This window comes from Carcharhinus amblyrhynchos, chromosome 13 (assembly GCF_965287045.1).
Source record: "Carcharhinus amblyrhynchos chromosome 13, sCarAmb.v2.hapA, whole genome shotgun sequence".
Taxonomy (NCBI): domain Eukaryota; kingdom Metazoa; phylum Chordata; class Chondrichthyes; order Carcharhiniformes; family Carcharhinidae; genus Carcharhinus; species Carcharhinus amblyrhynchos.
Window position 1 is genome coordinate 25,160,993 of NC_137336.1, and position 18,133 is coordinate 25,179,125.

Consider the following 18,133-nt stretch of genomic DNA (forward strand, 5'->3'; position numbering starts at 1 on the left):
TCTCTACCCCATCACAGACCCGCCCACCACTGATACCGTCTCTCCTGCTCTCGACTGTATCACAGGCCTTCCCATTTATTCATTCTGTCTCTTCTCCCTTTCCACCTTTTTCAAACTCTCGCGTTTCTAGAGAGATCTGAGCTAATGCTTCAAGCCAGGATCAGACTCAAAACATCGCCTCTGTTCTCTCTCCACAAATGTTGCCAGACCTGCTAATTATCTCCAACATTTTCAAGGGTGGTTCGGTGGCACAGTGATTCTGAACTTGGATCACTGTCTGTGTGAAGCTTGCACATTGTCCCCATGTCTGCATGGATTTCTTCTGGGTGCTCCAGTTTCCTCCCACAGTCCAAAGACTTGCTAGTTAGGTGCATCAGCCACACTAAATTCTCCCTCAGTGCACCTAAACAGGTGACAGTGTGGTGACTAGAGGGTTTTCGCAGTAGCTTCATTGCAGTGTTAATGTAAGCCTTACTTGTGATAAACAAATATAACCATTTCCATTTTACCTTTCCAATATCTGTGGGATTTTGTTCAGTGTAAATTTGCAAGAAATAGATTAATTACCAACATCTCAAAGAGAACTGAAAACACTGTCAATGTCTCAACTGGAAAGCCATAGGACATACTCAACACACTGGGTAAGGAGGTATCCAGTTTAACCACAACCAATCATTTCAGCATTCTGTCAGCAATGTGTTTCACAAGGTATGTGAATGTGCCGGCGTTGGACCGGGGACAGCAGAGGCTGTGTTATCTGCTAAATTATGTCCCACTTGGGAGGAGCTCTCTCACTGTCGGCTGAAGATTGGTTTAATATTTAAATATGGAAACGACTGATATTAAATCAGACTTTGAAATGACTCCAGGCTGTTTCTCCACTCGCTGCCCAGAGATAAATTCTTATAGTTTTAGATAAGTAATTCACTGCTGGTTCCCCCTACTGTCACCAGCATGCGGGATTACGATGAAATCACCGCTTTCCTCGGAGAATGGGGACCCTATCAGAAAGCTACCTTCTTCCTCCTGAGCCTCAGTGTCATCCCCAATGGTTTCGGAATGTCTATGGTATTTATCGCGGATATTCCAGAGCATCGCTGTGTAATTCCCGGGAATCTCAATCTGAGTGAAGCGTGGATCAATAGGACTATCCCCCTGCAAGTGGAAAAGGGCAAACTCCAGTACAGCAAATGCAGACGGTACCGGCTGGATGTGATCGTGAATCTTTCGCAGACTTTTCCTGACCCAGATTCCCTCAATATGTCTGAGCTAGAACAGGAGCCCTGTTTGGATGGTTGGGAGTACAGTAAGGATCAGTACATCTCCACCATTGTCAGCGAGGTAAGTGATTGAAGGAACACAGTCATTACACTGGTAGCAGGGACTCTGAGATTAGGGTAACTAGTATATTCAGTTTTGTGTTGAATCAAAGGAGCAGATACATTGGGATTGAAATGTGATCCGACAGCTTTATCTTCCCTGTTCTTTGATCAGATAGATATTAATATTTAACTTCAGCGTCTTTGCCTCTCTAAGCATTAGTTTTTTTGTATTTTAACTCCTGACTCCGTTTGTTCTCAATTGATATCAATCTTCTTTCTTCTCCTGCAATGTTTAATTATGCAGGACTGTGTGTTAAGCACGGTTCATGTCCTCTGGCCTCTGAGTCAACAGGTTCAAATCCTAGTCCTGCACAACTAGCTAGGCTGCTACTGCAGTGGTGAACCTAGGGAATGTTGAGCCGTCAGACATACAGTTCTCGGGCGGATTATTCAACCAAGGTTCGGTCTGCCCTCTCGGGTGGACGTATGCGATCCTGAGGCACAATTTTCAAAAAGGGTGAGAAAGTTAACGTAGTGTTGTGAGCAACATGTATCCCTCAAATCTATACCATCAAAAAAAAGATTTGCTCTTTGTCATGTTGCTGTTTCTGAAAGGTGTCTGTGTGCAAGATCGCTGTCACATTTCCTGGATTGCAATAGTTTCTCTAGGTTAAAAGTACAGAATTGACTGGAAGCACTTTGGAATGTCTGATATTGTTAGATACTATAAAATGCAAGTCATTCATTTTTGCATGTTAAGTCCTATCAGCTTTCTGCAGTATTGGGCTTGTGGGGCAGAGGCAGGGCTCCTATCCATTGCACCACAAGGCTTTGGAATAAAACCAGTGTAATAGATAGCGGTACCAGAACTTTTAATTAAATTCAGGAAAACTTTTTTTATCGCTAGAACCCAGCAAGCCCAATGAGGAAAGATCGGGTTCTGGAGTTAGGTTTCAGGAGTAAAGCTAGAAGCATCTTGGTGGTTTCATGGTATTTTAGTTAGTAATTTATTTCCAAAAAAACCTTTGGAGGGTGGAACGAAGTTATAGCCTTAAGACATAGAGTCCCTAGAGTGCAGAAAGTTTAATTATTTATCAGTCACAAGTAAGGTTTACCACAGTCAGGCGCCTGTTGGGGTCAATGCACCTAATCAACAGGCCTTTCAGAATGTGAGAGGAAATCAGGATACCTCGAGGAAACCCACACAGACACAGGGAAGCATTCCGCCCTTTGAGCCTGCACCACCTACAATCCCACCCAGACCCTATTCCTGTAACCCCACATATTTACCCTGCTAATCCCCCTGATACTGGGTGGGGTCAATTTACCATGGCCAATCACCCTAACCCCCACAGCTTTGGACCGTGGGAGGAAACTGGAGCACCCGGAGGAAACCCACGCAGACGTGGGGAGAATGTGTAAACGCCACACGGACAGTGACCCATTGCTGGAATCGAATCAGGGTCCCTGGCGCTGTGAGATAGCATTGCTAACCACTGTGCCATCGTACCACTCATTCGTTTCAACCTGAGTCATTTCCACATTTAAATATGAATCCAGTCTTCAGCTGACTCCAGAACTCCTCTCAAATGGGCAGTGTGTACCACTAGGTGCAGGAGGTGAAACGACAAAACAAATTGCAGTTAATATTAGGGTAATTGAAATTCCCTACAATTGCTACCTTTTCCCCCCTCGTTTCTCAGCTTCTGCCTATATACTTGTTCTTGTAATTATATAGGAAAATTGCTTAAAAGTGAGAAAAACACATTTGAGCATAGCTACTTTGGTAGGAATAATGGTAGGAAGGACTATTACTTACGTGGTGAAAAACTGCAGCAGGCGACGGTGCAGAGGGACCTCGGGGTCCTTGTGCATGAGTCGCAAAAACCCAGCTTGCAGGTGCAGCAGGTGGTCAGGAAGGCAAATGGGATGCTGGCCTTCATAGCGAGGGGGATTGAATATAAAAGTAGGGAGGTCTTGCTGCAGCTGTATAGGGCATTGGTGAGGCCGCAGCTGGAGTACTGTGTGCAGTTTTGGGCGCCGCACCTGCGCAAAGATATTTTGGCCTTGCAGGAAGTGCAGAAGAGATTTACTAGGCTGATACCGGAGTTGAGGGGGTTGAGCTATGAGGAGAGGCTGAATAAACTAGGCTTGTACTCGTTGGAGTTTAGAAGAATGAGGGGAGATCTCATTGAGACGTATAAGATGATGAATGGGATGGATAGGATAGAGGTGGAGAGACTCTTCCCGCTCAAAAAAGACAGTAGGACTAGGGGGCACAGCCTCAAGATAAAGGGGGGGGCGGTTTAGAATGGAGTTGAGGAGGAACTTCTTCACTCAAAGGGTGGTGAATCTCTGGAATTCTCTGCCCGTTGAAGTGGTGGAGGCTGCCTCGCTAAATATTTTTAAGATGCGGGTTGATGGGTTTTTGATAAGAGAGGGGATAAAGGGTTATGGGGAGAGGGCGGGAAGGTGGAACTGAGACACGACAGATCAGCCATGATCTTATTGAATGGCGGGGCAGGCTCGAAGGGCTAGATGGCCTACTCCTGCTCCTATTTCTTATGTTCTTATGTACAACATAAATACTACGTAATATTAATAAACTGCAAATACATAGGCATTAACAAAACATAAGAAAGGTAATGGAAAGTAAATTAAATATTTTTTCTGGGTGTATAGTGAGGATTAGTTGGACAACACACACAGTTAATAAGAAAGGTTGCAGAAAGCAGGCACACAAGAACTTCCGAAGATCATCACCAAGAAACAACTACAGTTCATTCTGCACATGCTGATGACTAGTCTGTTAACTCAGTTGCCTGGACAGCTGGTTTGTGATGCAGAGTGATGCCAACAGCGTGGACTCAATTTCCGTACTGAGGTTATCCATGTCTTCTCAACCTTGCCCTTTGCCTGGGGTGTGATGATCCCCAGGTTAAATCGCCACCAGATAACTTTTCCTTTCAAAGGGGAGAAAGGCCTATGGTCATCTGGGACTATGGCGACTTTACTTACTTTACATAGGACTGGAACATTGGATACAATGGAGGGTAGCAGAGCAAGAGGGAAACAAAAGGAGACATACACCTCCAGTTTAAAAGGCAGGACAGGTATAAGATTTAAAAACAACACTAGAATGTTGGTTACTGTCAATGATCATGAAAGTTAGAAAACCATGATCATGAAGGTTTTAAAAGGCACTTGAAGGAGATTTCCTCTTGTGTAGTCTGACTAGGGGTCTGTTGCGTTCTCCCAGCAGAAATTCAGAGGCATGTTCTTCACCAGCAATTCTCAACTGGGGACCCTCAGCCCCATTGGATCTGTGAGAATATTCCAAAAGATCAGTGGCCGGATGCAGAGTTGTGGTACCACCAAGTGACTTGCACAGAACTGCAGCTATAAAGCTCTCACATTGAATGTAGCTTCAGGTTTTGCCTTATTTAATTCCCTTGAGTGTTCCTCACCTTGAGCTACACAGGATAGAGTGCTGGACTATGAACAAGTCCCCTTCATTTGCTGCCTTATATCATTGGTTCTGATGATTCTGGAGAGGCAAGTTTAACTGTTGTTCCAATTAATTTGCTTGGTGGGGTGTTATCTGATACTTTCTGCCTTAGATACAAATGTCTGCAGCAGAATATTGAGGCGTTGTCAATAGCAATGAATATTGTGCAATCATCAATTAATATCAACAGTCATTAATAAAGCAGCTAAAGTTGCCTGGGCCTAGGGCGCTGCCATGAGAAACCAGCAACAATGTACTAGGGTTGAAGTGAGTGGCTGTCAAGGATCACAATGATCTCCCTTTTAATGAGGAATGATTTCTGTTGGTGGAGAGCTTTCCTCCTGTTCCCATTGACTTCAATTTTGCAAGCATCCCTTGATGAGCCACACTGGTCAAATGCTGCTTTAGTGTGAAGAATAGTCACTCTCACCTCAACTCTGGAATTCAATGCTTTTATCCATGTTTGGACCGAAGACTATAATGAGGTGTCATGATGTGGAGATGCTGGTATTGGACTGGGGTAAACACAGTAAGAAGTCTCAGGTTAAAGTCCAACAGATTTATTTGGTAGTAAATGCCACTAGCTTTTGGGGTTTGCCCCTTTGTCAGGTGAGTGGGAATTCTGATCACAAACAGAGCATACGAAGGCACACACAATTTACAGAATACTGATTAGAATGTGAGTCTTTACAGCTAATCAAATCTTAAAGGTACAGACAATGTGATCGGAGATAGCATTAAGCATAAGTTAAAGAGATGAGTATTAAGAACATAAGAACATAAGAAATAGGAGCAGGAGTAGGCCATCTAGCCCTTCGAGCCTGCCCCGCCATTCAATAAGATCATGGCTGATCTGTCGTGGCTCAGTTCCACTTTCCCGCCCTCTCCCCATAACCCTTAATCCCCTCTCTTATCAAAAACCCATCAACCCGCGTCTTAAAAATATTTAGCGAGGCAGCCTCCACCACTTCAACGGGCAGAGAATTCCAGAGATTCACCACCCTTTGAGTGAAGAAGTTCCTCCTCAACTCCGTTCTAAACCGCCTCCCCTTTATCTTGAGGCTGTGCCCCCTAGTCCTACTGTCTTTTTTGAGCGGGAAGAGTCTCTCCACCTCTATCCTATCCATCCCATTCATCATCTTATACGTCTCAATGAGATCTCCCCTCATTCTTCTAAACTCTAACGAGTACAAGCCTAGTTTATTCAGCCTCTCCTCATAGCTCAATCCCCTCAACTCCGGTATCAGCCTAGTAAACCTCCTCTGCACTCCCTCCAGGGCCAAAATATCCTTGCGCAGGTGCGGCGCCCAAAACTGCACACAGTACTCCAGCTGCGGCCTCACCAATGCCCTATACAGCTGCAGCAAGACCTCCCTACTTTTATATTCAATCCCCCTCGCTATGAAGGCCAGCATCCCATTCGCCTTCCTGACCACCTGCTACACCTGCAAGCTGGGTTTTTGCGACTCATGCACAAGGACCCCGAGGTCCCTCTGCACCGTCGCCTGCTGCAGTTTTTCGCCTCGTAAGTAATAGTCCTTCCTACCATTTTTCCTACCAAAGTGGACCACCTCACACTTGCCAACATTAAATTCCATTTGCCATTTCCTGGCCCATTCGCCCAGCCTATCTAGATCCTTCTGCAGACTCTCCACACCCTCCGCACAATTTGCCGTTCCCCCAATCTTGGTGTCATCAGCAAATTTCGACACCCTGCACTCGGTTCCCTCCTCCAGATCATCTATATAAATGGTAAATAGCTGAGGCCCCAGCACCGACCCCTGGGGCACCCCACTAGTCACCAACCGCCAATCCGAATAGCACCCATTGACCCCCACTCTCTGCCTCCTATTTGACAGCCTATCCTCTATCCACGCTAACACCCTACCCCCAACTCCATGTCCCCTGACCTTCTGCAGTAACCTCTTGTGAGGTACCTTGTCAAACGCCTTCTGAAAATCCAGAAAGACCACATCCACCGGCTCTCCTCTATCCACTGCCCTAGACACATCCTCATAGAACTCCAGTAAATTTGTCAGACACGACTTCCCTTTAATGAAACCGTGTTGCGTCTGCCCTATCAAGCAATTCCCTTCAAGATGCCTCGCAATTTCCTCCTTAATGACGGATTCTATTGTCTCCAGACAGGACAGTAAGTGAGGTGTTGCAAACCCAGGCAAGTTATGGGGTTACAGATAGTGTAACATGAACCCAAGATCCCGTTTGAGGCCGTCCTCAAGTGTGCGGAACTTGGCTATCAGTTTCTGCTCAACGACTCTGCACTGTCGTATGTCGTGAAGGCCGCCTTGGAGAACGTTCACCAAGCTAGGTGTTCTAGAACACTTGTTTTCATTGCTACAAGTGGGAAGTTGCTGTGGCCCAGTGAATCCACAATCAGTCATTTTTTTGACATCGCACAGAGTGATGTAGATTGGCTGAGGTCTGTAATGATGAGGAGTATAGGAGGAGGCAGAGATGAATCATTCACTCAATACTTCTGCCTCAATATGTTTACAATGCTTCAGTCTTGACTTTTGCTCTGGGCATGGTGCTTTCCAGCGGGGCTGTTGTATGGTCAAAGCAGCAACAACATTGCACATTGGTGCCTGGAGTCCACTCTTATTGTTAGGTTGAGTTGCGTTCCACTAATCCACCCACCTGACTGTCACATGGAAAAGCCACACTTCCTCCAACACAAAACAAAGGCAAAACACAAAAATCTGAGATTAAAAAATTGAAAAATCTGGATACATTCATCAGTCAGACATCATCTGCGGAGAGAGAACCAAGGTTAATGTTTCACGTTGATGGCCCTTCATCAAAGCCAGTTCTGCTGAATGCTCATCAGCCTGAAACAATTGTGTTTCTCTCCACAAATGAGGCCTGACTAGCTGAGTATTGTAGATTTTCTGCTTACAGTCCTGCAACCAACAACTTTTACTTCCCACAGCATTCTTTTGTTCAACATCTGATCTTGCCATTAATCACAAGTGAAAAGACCACGAGCAGCCACAAGAAATTAAAGTGAAAGCTAAACTCCAGCAATAATCAAAAATGACCAATTATGATGGAAGGTGTGTGACTTGCTTAAATTGATAACTTCATTCATGATAGGTATTATGTTATGAACCCCACTGGTATTAAATGTGAAAGTATCCCTAAACAGGGAAGGGTAACTTAGAATATTTGTTCTTAGTTGTGTATATTTTCAAGTTGTATAATGTGAGGGAAGCTATGAAAACCAGTGAGGAACATATCAGTCTTGTGGTGATCATTTAATGAAGAATATTTATTAACTTAAAAGAAACACACGACAAGGAAAACTACAATACATGACAACAGTACACATAACCACAATAATCGCCATACAACGCCAGTATCTTATGAAGTGAACCCCTTTTCCCAGATATCTATGTTCCTGATATCTGAGAAATGCCCCTTCCCCAAATAACATCCAACATTTTATAACTCTGAGCTAAATCCAGCATATAGTTACCACCAAAAGTTCTCTTTCCATCTGGGAAAACTTTTCTTCAGCATAATTTTTTTCTTTGGGAGTTTTTTAAAACAGCTGCTTTCAGCACGACTTTGAATCTGGAAGAGTCTGCTCTCTCAAGATAGATATGATTATCTTCGCAGTAGCTGCTCTCACACTGTGTTCCGTTATCTTGCTATGCTTATACTGTTGCACTCCTTTGATGTTATGCTGTCTCAATAACCACATGGACCAAGCTTTTAAAATATAGGTGCAAATTATTTCATTATCTCTCCATGTTGAACCAGCCTTTTTTATTGTTCTAACACCAATTTCTATGCACCCTTGTTCACCCCCTAGTCACTTAGGTAAAGATTGTCTTCCTGCTGCTATGGTAATTCACATATGAAAAACACCTTCAAATAGATGCACTCATATCAGTTCCCCTTTTATCCAATCCTTTACTGTATCCCAATTTTATTTTTAATCTTGATTGTACTCAATTCTTGCATCTTCCTTTTATTCCAGTACCTTGACAATGAAATGAAATCTTGTCTTGCAAAATAGCAGCAATTTGGATTTATGTAATGAAATAGTGGCAGAATCTTTACAGTGCAGATGAAGGCCATTTGGCCCATCACGGCTGCACTGCCTCCCTAAAGGAACATCCTACTTCGTCCCACAACAAAGCCCTAGCCCATAAATTTGCACATTGTTTTTTTTAGAAAGCAATCCAATTCCCCTTTGAATACATCTTCACCATATAAATATTTTGGCTACAAGAGTGGGACAGATGCTTGGAATTCTGTGGTGAATAACTCATCTTCTGACTCCTGACCATCATCTACAAGGTACCAGGCAGGAGTATAATTGTATAAATATGTACTTTCCACTTGTCTGGGTGAGTGCAGCTCTACTCAAGAAGCTTGGTATCCAGGACTAAGCAACCCTCTTGATAGGCACCTATCTTCACCAAACTCTCAGGAAGTTCATTCCAGGCTCTAACCACCATGTAAGTAAAAAAACATTTTCCTCACATCACTTCTACCTCCTATGCCTGTTGTTTTGAATCTGTACCTTTAGTTCTTGATGTTGACTTGAGAAGTTTCTCATTATTCACCCTGTGCATACCCCTCAGGATTTAAATACCTCTATCAAGGTTCCTCTCAGGCTTCCTTTCTCCAAGGAAAACAGACTCAACCTCTCCAATCTATTCTCAGTTATAGTTCATCATCTCTGGAATTATTTTTGCAAATCCTCTCTGTACTTTCTCCAATGCTTTCAAATCCTTCCTCAAGTATAGTGCCTATGATTGGACACAGTACACCGGGCAAAGCCTGCCCAGTGTTGGTCAAAATTTTAAAATGCTCATGTCGTCATCATTAGAGTAAGATTATTACATTAAGAATATTGGGTTCACTGGAATACAGATGTGCAGCATTCTGGGGGTGGCACGGTGGCACAGTGGTTAGCACTGCTGCCTCACAATGCCAGGGACCCAGGTTCAAATCCCAACTTGGGTCACTGTCTGTGCCGAGTATGCACCTTCTTCCCATGTCTCCGTGGGTTTCCTCCAGATGCTCCGGTTTTCTACCGCATTCTAAAAGATGTGTTGGTTGGGTGCATTGATCCGAACAGGTACTGTAGTGTGGCGACTACAGAAATTTCACAGTACCTTCATTGCAATGTTAATGTAAGCCTTACTTGTGCCTAATAAATAAACTTCTGGAACGGTCTTCCATCAAAATTAGTTGCAAGAATGATTCACTTATTATTTCCATTGATGATTCAGTTGTTAAGTGCAGTTTTTAATGTTGGATTGATATGAACAGACCAGAGTTCTATCCCAAATTGGAGGGCTGGATATGTTTGAGGAAAAATCTATCAATATCTCCTATATCTGTTCACGAGCCAGTAATTCCAGTTGAAAACTATATTTGTGGATTTCCATGAGATCAGTTCTGATGTGCCCATTATCAATTAGCCTGTATTGACCCCCTTATCAAGTTTCACACACAATGTACGGTCAAAGGGGGAGGCAATAGCATAATGGTATTATCGCTACACTATTAATCCAGAAACCATCCTGAGGGACCTGGGTTCAAATCGAATGGCAGATGAATTCAACAAAAAAAATCTGGGATTTAAGAATCTACTGACGACCGTGAAATCATTGTCGATTGTCAGAAAAACCCATTTGGTTCACTAATGTCCTTCAGGGAAGGAAATCTGCTGTCCTTACCCAGTCTGGCCTACATGTGACTCCAGAGCCACAGCAATGTGGTTAACTCTCACTTGCCCTCTAAGGTCAACCAAGGGTGGGCAATAAATGCTGGCCAGCCTGTGATGCACGTCCCACAAATGAATAAAAAAAAGATTAAGCTAACAACAGGCGGAGACTACACCCGGGGCCCAGATTAGCAGTCATCAATGGTCTCAGACTGTTGTGAAGAAAATCAATGGTGGAAAAGTAAAAATTAATTGATTACAATCCATTTAGCAAAAGCACTGATCATTACATGTGTATGATATACACATTACACGTGTATGATACAGATAGCCAATGGAATAGGGTTCTCCTAGTCTTTGATCAGCATTGATAATGTGGAGTTTTGCTGCATCATTTGCACGTTGTTAGGGAGTATTTCACTGTCTGCTTTAGAAATTTGACATAGTTTTTTTGGTGGTACAGAATTTGAATATTGTTGTAGACTTATTGTAGAAGTTTTTTGTCTGACACTCATCAGGACAGATGTCTTGTCCAATCCTGGAATCACATCAGCTGTCTGACATTATGGGCAGAGTTTTTCTATTAATAAGATTAAGGGGGCAATTCTCCCAAAAAAGTACTAAGTGTTGAATTCATGGGAAAAATGGTGTAAATCATGATTGTTTTTTCAGTGGGAGTTCAGACTCAAATCTCCCATGCTCTGTGCAATGCAGAGTTCACAATCATGATTTTCATTAAAAGCTCAGGGGGCCGGGCCTATTCACGCCAGAATCTGACAGTTCCGGAACTACCCCCACCCCACCATGGCCTGATCACAGCCCCCAGGACCATTCCCGGGTCAGCCCCAAACCGCCCCTGTCTCGGAGCACCATGATCCCCCTCCCCACCATCCTGGCAGACCCCTCCCCACGGGAGGCAGACCTCCCCCTCTCAGAACCCCTCACCCAGACCTTCCTCCAGCCCTGACCGATCTTGTCTGCAGAGTGGCAGTGCGACCCCTCCCTTCTCTCCAGCAGGGTCCCCCGCTAGTTCCCCGAAAGTGGAGAACAACTCTAAACCCCGCTAGAGTGAGATTGTACTGGCGGGGTGGGAGATGCTATTAGGCTTGGAGAATTCAGTCCTGGGCCCAATAATCACATTTAAATGACATTAAAATAAGATTAAAAGTACGCAGCTGCTGTTTGCTCCGGTTTCCTATGTGGTTCCAACCGCGCCGGATATCCATCTCTGGGAGATGCGCGCATGTCCGAACACATGGGCATATCCCACGAGTTGGTGTATGCACGAATCTCCCAGCCCAACCTGCCAAAATATTAGTGGGTCGGAATGGAAGAATCACCTCCTAAGTGTGATGGTGAAGTAGTTTTGACAAAAGCCATCCCATTGGCCAGAATGACAGAAACTCAGACCTGATTCAGTGCTTGGAAACTCGTTAGTAACGCACAAGTGATTCATGGGCCAAAACAGCTATTGGGTCAGGAATTTACTCTCATGCTCACCATCAGCTGACAGGGTCAAAGTTCCAGGTGCTATGGTTAATATACAGTGCAGCACATACACCTCACTCCCTGTAGGCCACCTGTCATCAACGGACTGTCGCTGATGTCTGGCAACCAGAAGAAAAAGGCTTGCAGGCTTTAGAAGAAGGTAACACACTGCTTCACCCAACAAGCTCTTTAGGCCTTGATCAGAGGATCATAGGTGCACAGGGACGTCCTGTGTCTCAGGCGTAGCTCCAGGAAGCACACCAAGGAAGAGTGCGTGAGCACTACAGTACACTATTGTTCTTCTGGACAACTTTGGCAAAGTACAGGCGCCTACTGACTTTACAACCTCAGCAATGTGGTATACATCGCAACAAAAACAATACAGTGCAGTGGTAGATGGGCTGTATATGTTGCATTCACCTCAAAGTCATGACTGAACTGAGTCTGACTTGCGCATGCCACTCATTTTTAAATGGGTTTGAGGCTGGCCTAATATCCCACTGGTGTGATAAAAGTTTGGAAGGCCTGATGATGTGCCAGCGAACATCTGTTTTAATGAGCATTCAGCAAATGTTAATGAAAGTAAATAGCATTAGCATTATTGGGCAGAGAGATAGCCAACCCACTATTGATCTGACGTTGGGAGAATTGCAAACTGTTTTTATGCTGATAGGTCTCTGACTTTTTGCCTGCTGCTGAACTCTCATCTACCACAAAACCTGCCAAGTGTGGAATGAGAGAATTCTACCCTTTGTTCAATGTCTAGCATTAGATGTGATTTCACAATTGCACAGCACTTTCTGAACAACTCTAAGAATGACATTAACAACCAATTTAAGAGTGTCAGTCAGGCATGCAATGTGGCTCACTTATGCTTGTTAAAAGTGACACATATTCATACAAAGGGACATGTCGTCTGCAGGCAAAAGAAACATGGCCAGTCATTGCACCTCTTTTGAATTCATTGAAACAATAGATTTTGTTGCATTCTCCAGCCAAAGCCTCAGCAACCAAAGTCAATGTGCCAAAGCTCTGAAGAAGGGTCATCTAGACTTGAAATGTTGGCTCTATTCTCTCCCCACAGATGCTGTCAGGCCTGCTGAGATTTTCCAGCATTTTCTGTTTTTTGTTTCAATTTGCCAATCAATTGGTACTCTTTTCGCATGCAGTGTAAATTATTGCTCCCTTTGAAATTTGGCATTCTTGCATGATCCTATGCATGTGAGATGAAAAATTTCATCAACTTATCTCTTTTCTCAGCAATACGCATGATGCATTATCCACCACTAATGAAATTCACTGGGGAGATTCTATGACAATGTAAATTGCATAGCATCTGTTGGAATTAGGATCATTTTACATGCAGTTTAATGAGTTTCCTTTGGCATCCCAAAGGTGATGAATTGTTTTTGAAATGTAATCAGTGTTGTAATGTAGATAAATGTGACAGCAACATCCTAGAACAATCAAATAGCAAAACTTTAGTAGTGAGGGGGGGGTCTTTCGGGTAAAACTTTAGTCATGGTAGTATAGTAAAACCTTTAACTTTAGTAAAACCGATTGAGCAATCAATACGCCCAGATATAATCCTGCTTTTCTTGAAATAGTGTCATGGAATATTTTATATCTGGAGGGCAGAGAAGTTTGCAGTTTAACATTTCATATAAAACACTTTCGTATAAAACAATTTCATATAAAACTCCACCTCAATGCTGAACTGAAGTGGCAGCTTGGATTATGTACTGGAGCGTCTGGAATTGGATTTGAACTCACAGCCCTTTAGCTTAGATGCTGCCATTGATCTGAAGCTTGGTAAGCCAAAAGGGCTTATTTCAAATCCGTTCCTTTCCATTCTAAAACAAATACATCAAATGATTTGCCTGTAAATTTTGTCCAAACTACGCGCAAGTTATTTTTCATTTCTTTTTCAGTGGGACTTGGTGTGTAACGATGACTGGAAAGGGCCACTTTCTATGTCAATATTCTTCTTGGGAGTGCTGGTTGGTTCTTTCATTTCTGGACAGCTATCTGACAGGTGAGATTTCCATTTATTTAATATTGGACCACAACTAAAATTGCCTGATCCCTAGTTGGATCCACAATATATTTTGTACTCTCCCAAATATGTTATGAATTCTTAATCATGGCTACCTACGTCAATTTGATTTTGCCAAACCACATGGAGATTCAAGTCACCTATGGCTAATGTAATGCTTTTTTTAACATGTCCTCATTATCTCTTCATTTATTCTCCACCCTACGTTATAGCTACTGTTTAAGGCCCTACAGACTGCTATCATTAGTGTCTTCTTCCTCTTGTTCTTTCTTACTTTCATCCATATGGATTCTACATCTTCTAAGATCATTTCTTGCTGTCGTATTTATTCCATCTCACAGGGCAAGCCAGTTAACGTATACATCCTCAGTCCTCAGCCTTGGAGAGATTCTGGTAGCAGCTAATGATTTCCAAGGTAAGGTGCCCATCCATCATGCACAGCTGCAAGAGGCTCCTTTTGGGTCATGGCTAGTGGGGGTGAGAGTAAGGGAGTGGGGTTCATTGGAAAGACCACAAGTAATAAGTCCCACGTCTTGATTGGGCAATGGGTTGGGGCATGCCTCACTATTCACATTCTGTCCCCTCCCTTCCAGTTTTTGGATTCACAAGTCTTTACTTATAGCCATGGGCCAGGAGAGAGGATGCCAGAGTCAACGTACAATAGCATGTAGAGAGAAGCAGTGCCTTGAGGAGGAAAGGATAGGAGGACCTGCTGAGCTCCTGGATTCAGACAATACATATCTTTTTAACCTGTGCTCAACCCTCTTTCCACTCACATTGCCTGTGCCTTTAAGACTTGATTACCTGTAAAGACTCGCATTCCAAACATTATTTTGTAAATTGAGTTTGTGTTTTTATATGTCCTGTTTGTGAACTGAAATCCCACTAATCTGATGAAGGAGCAGCACTCCAAAAACTTGTAGCTTTTGCTACCAATTAAACCTGTTGGATTTTAACCTGGTGTTTTGAGACTTCTTACTGTGTTTACTCCAGTCCAACGCTGGCATCTCCACATCATGTCAAAGCATTACACAAGGACTAGGAGCAGGGGTAGATCATTTGGCCCCTCGAACCTACTCTGTCATTCAGTAAAATCATGGCTGATCTTTTCGTGGACTCAGCTCCACTTATCTGCCCACTCACAATAACCCTTAATTCCTTTACTGCTCAAAAATCAAGCTATCTTTGCCTTATAAACATTCAAAGAGGTAGCCTCAATTCTCCACTGGGCAGAGAATCCTACAGATTTACAAGCCTTTGGGTGAAGAAGTTCTTCCTTAACTCAGTTCTAAATCTGCACTGTGTTAGTTTGAGGCTATGCCTCCTAGTTCTAATTTCACCCACCAGTGGAAAGAACTTCCCTGCTTCTATCTCATCTATTCCCTTCATGATCTTAAATGTTTCTGTAAGATCCCCCCCTCATTCTTCTGAATTCCAATGAGTACAGTCCCAGTCCACTCAGTCTCTCGTCAATGAGAAGTCATAGACTTAGGCTAATGGACAGTAAATTTGAAAGAGTTGAAGCAAAACTACATGTCCCAAAGGGTTGAGAATTTGTGGAATTTGCGACTCCAGAGTGTGGTGGATGCTGGAACAGTGAGTAAATTTACGGAGCAGTTAGATTTTAATTGGTAATGGGTTGAAGGGTTATGGGGAGAAGGCAGGAAAATGGGTATGAGGAACATCAGCCATGATCAAATGGCAGAGCAGACGATGGGTTGAATGGCCTAATTCTGCTCCTAAACCTTATAACCTACGAACTTATGAACTCATAAACCAACCCTCTCAACTCCGGAATCGACCTAGTGAATCTCTTCTGCACCCCCTCCAGTGCCAGTAGATCCTTTCTCAAGCGAAAAGACCAAAACTGTGCACAGTACTCCAGGTGTGGACTCACCAGCGCTTCATACAGCTGCACCATAATCTCCCTGTTTTTAAACTCTATCCCTCGAGCAATGAAGGACAAAATTCCATTTGCCTTCTTAATTACCTGCTGCATCTGTAAACCAACTTTTTGCAATTCATGCACAAGAACACCCAGGTCCCTCTGCATAGCAGCATGCTGCAATTTTTTACCATTTAAATAATAGTCCATTTTGCTGTTATTCCTCCCAAAATGGATGATCTCACATTTACCAACATTGTATTCCATCTGCCAGACCCTTGTCCACTCTATTTTAGACAGATTGACTCTACTTTAGACAGTTACATGAGTAAAATGGGTATAGAGGGATATGGGCCAACAGGGACTAGCTGAGGGATTTTAAAAAAGGGTGGAATGGACAAGTTGGGCCAAAGGGCCTGTTTCCATGCTGTAAACCTCTATGACTGTATGACTCATTTAAATTATCCCTAATCCTTTGCAGACTTGCAGTCTCCTCTGAGCACTTTGTTCTACCAGTCATCTTAGTGTCATCTGAGAACTTGGACACAGTACACTTGGTCTCCAACTCCAAATCATCTATGTAAATTGTATATAATTGCGGTCCCAACACTGGTCCCTGAGGCACGCTACTAATCACTGATCACTAAATAGAAAAACATCCTTTTACCCACACTCTTTGCTTTCTGTTTGTTAACCAATCCTCTACTACCCTGTGTCTCTGGATTACTAGCCCACTGTCAATACCACACCACTGCCTACCCTGCCAACCCATAGGTAAATTGTCTCTCCTCCAGGGCTTCCAACAATCAAGTTAGTGCAACCTCCGAGAATCCATGAGTTTGACTTCTCACTGCCATTCTCCTGGCTTGACTGTGAGCGACTGCTGCGGAGTTGTTTAAATGCAGCACCCTCTTGGCTGAAGTGCTTAGATGACCCATGGGGCTTTGCGTGGCATTTTTCACACCAGGGAAAATTTTCAAAGTGCCTAAAGATTATGATTTGGATATGTACCACTGGGACCGTTGGTCTCTAAATCTAAATCTCTAAACTGTCTGTGCTTTATATGCTCTGTCTGAGGCCAGAACTCTCCATTCACCTGACGAAGAGGGTAACCCCTCGAAAGCTTGTGAGAATATTATCAAATAAATAGGTTGGACTAAAACCTGGTGTTGTCAGACTTTTTACACCGTTGGGATTCACACTGATTTTCACACTGAAAATCCCATTTCGCTGAAAAATTCCATCCATCATCTCCAAGCTTATTTCCTCATGATTGTTTTTCGGTGGGAGTGGGGGGGAAGGCCCGACAAACTATCCCTCAATCCCAGAGGTATGACCATAACTACACAATATAATGTTTTATCTTCCCAGTGCATCTCAAAGTTATGGTGGCTGAGAACCAAATGGAACCAAATGGATTTTCAATCACACACAACTTCATGTAAACCAAAGGCTGAGTGGAGAAGTCTGTGTTTAAATGCATGATCGCTGTGTAGCTGAGAGAATACGGACATACTATGTACACCAATGCATTTGTTTATATACAAGTGTATGCAGTATTTAACGTGTGATTAACTACATGTATGTGTTTACCTGTATCTTCAGCACACAGCAGTTTGCTTCTACTTTACAGGTTTGGGAGGAAGATAGTCCTGTTTGGAACTATGGCTGTACAGGTTGGATTTGGCATAATTCAAGCCTTTTCCACAAACTGGGAAATTTTCTGCTTTCTGAATTTCCTTGTGGGTGTTGGACAGATTTCAAACTATGTGGCTGTCTTTGTTCTTGGTAAGCACCTACTCATTCCCAGTCTTTTATTAGCTCTTTCATACTCATTCTGATAATCCTGTCTCTCTCAGTACGACACTAAGTTCCGGTTGTTCCATGATAATCTGGGACACTGGTAGAACAGCCCTGCAAATTTAAGTCCTGACTTTATTCCCCAGTCCTTCTGTGGAAAAATGGTCGAAAAAGTTCCAAAATCTGAGAGGCAGCAGGGATGGTCCCTGCTAGGAATGCAAACCAGAGGATTAATGGATTGCAAATAAATCAACACGAGGATTGATTCAGAACATTTAGTGTGGCAAAATGAATACTTTGCTGCAAAAATACACCTTACTCACGAAAAAACCTGAAAGAACCTTACAAAACATTTCACAGTGACCATCAC

General features: G+C 43.3%; 1 protein-coding gene across 1 annotated transcript in view; it reads left to right on the forward strand.

Annotated features, from left to right (window-relative positions):
* Positions 1-788: 788 nt before the first annotated feature.
* Positions 789-18,133, forward strand: part of LOC145351778 (organic cation/carnitine transporter 2-like) — a 50,123-nt gene continuing 32,778 nt past the window's right edge. Inside the window, exons 1-3 of the mRNA XM_080201402.1 lie at positions 789-1,341; positions 13,954-14,057; positions 17,597-17,751. Coding sequence (XP_080057528.1) covers positions 955-1,341; positions 13,954-14,057; positions 17,597-17,751 — 646 coding nt within the window. The 5' untranslated portion in view covers positions 789-954. The remainder of the gene's footprint in view (positions 1,342-13,953; positions 14,058-17,596; positions 17,752-18,133) is intronic.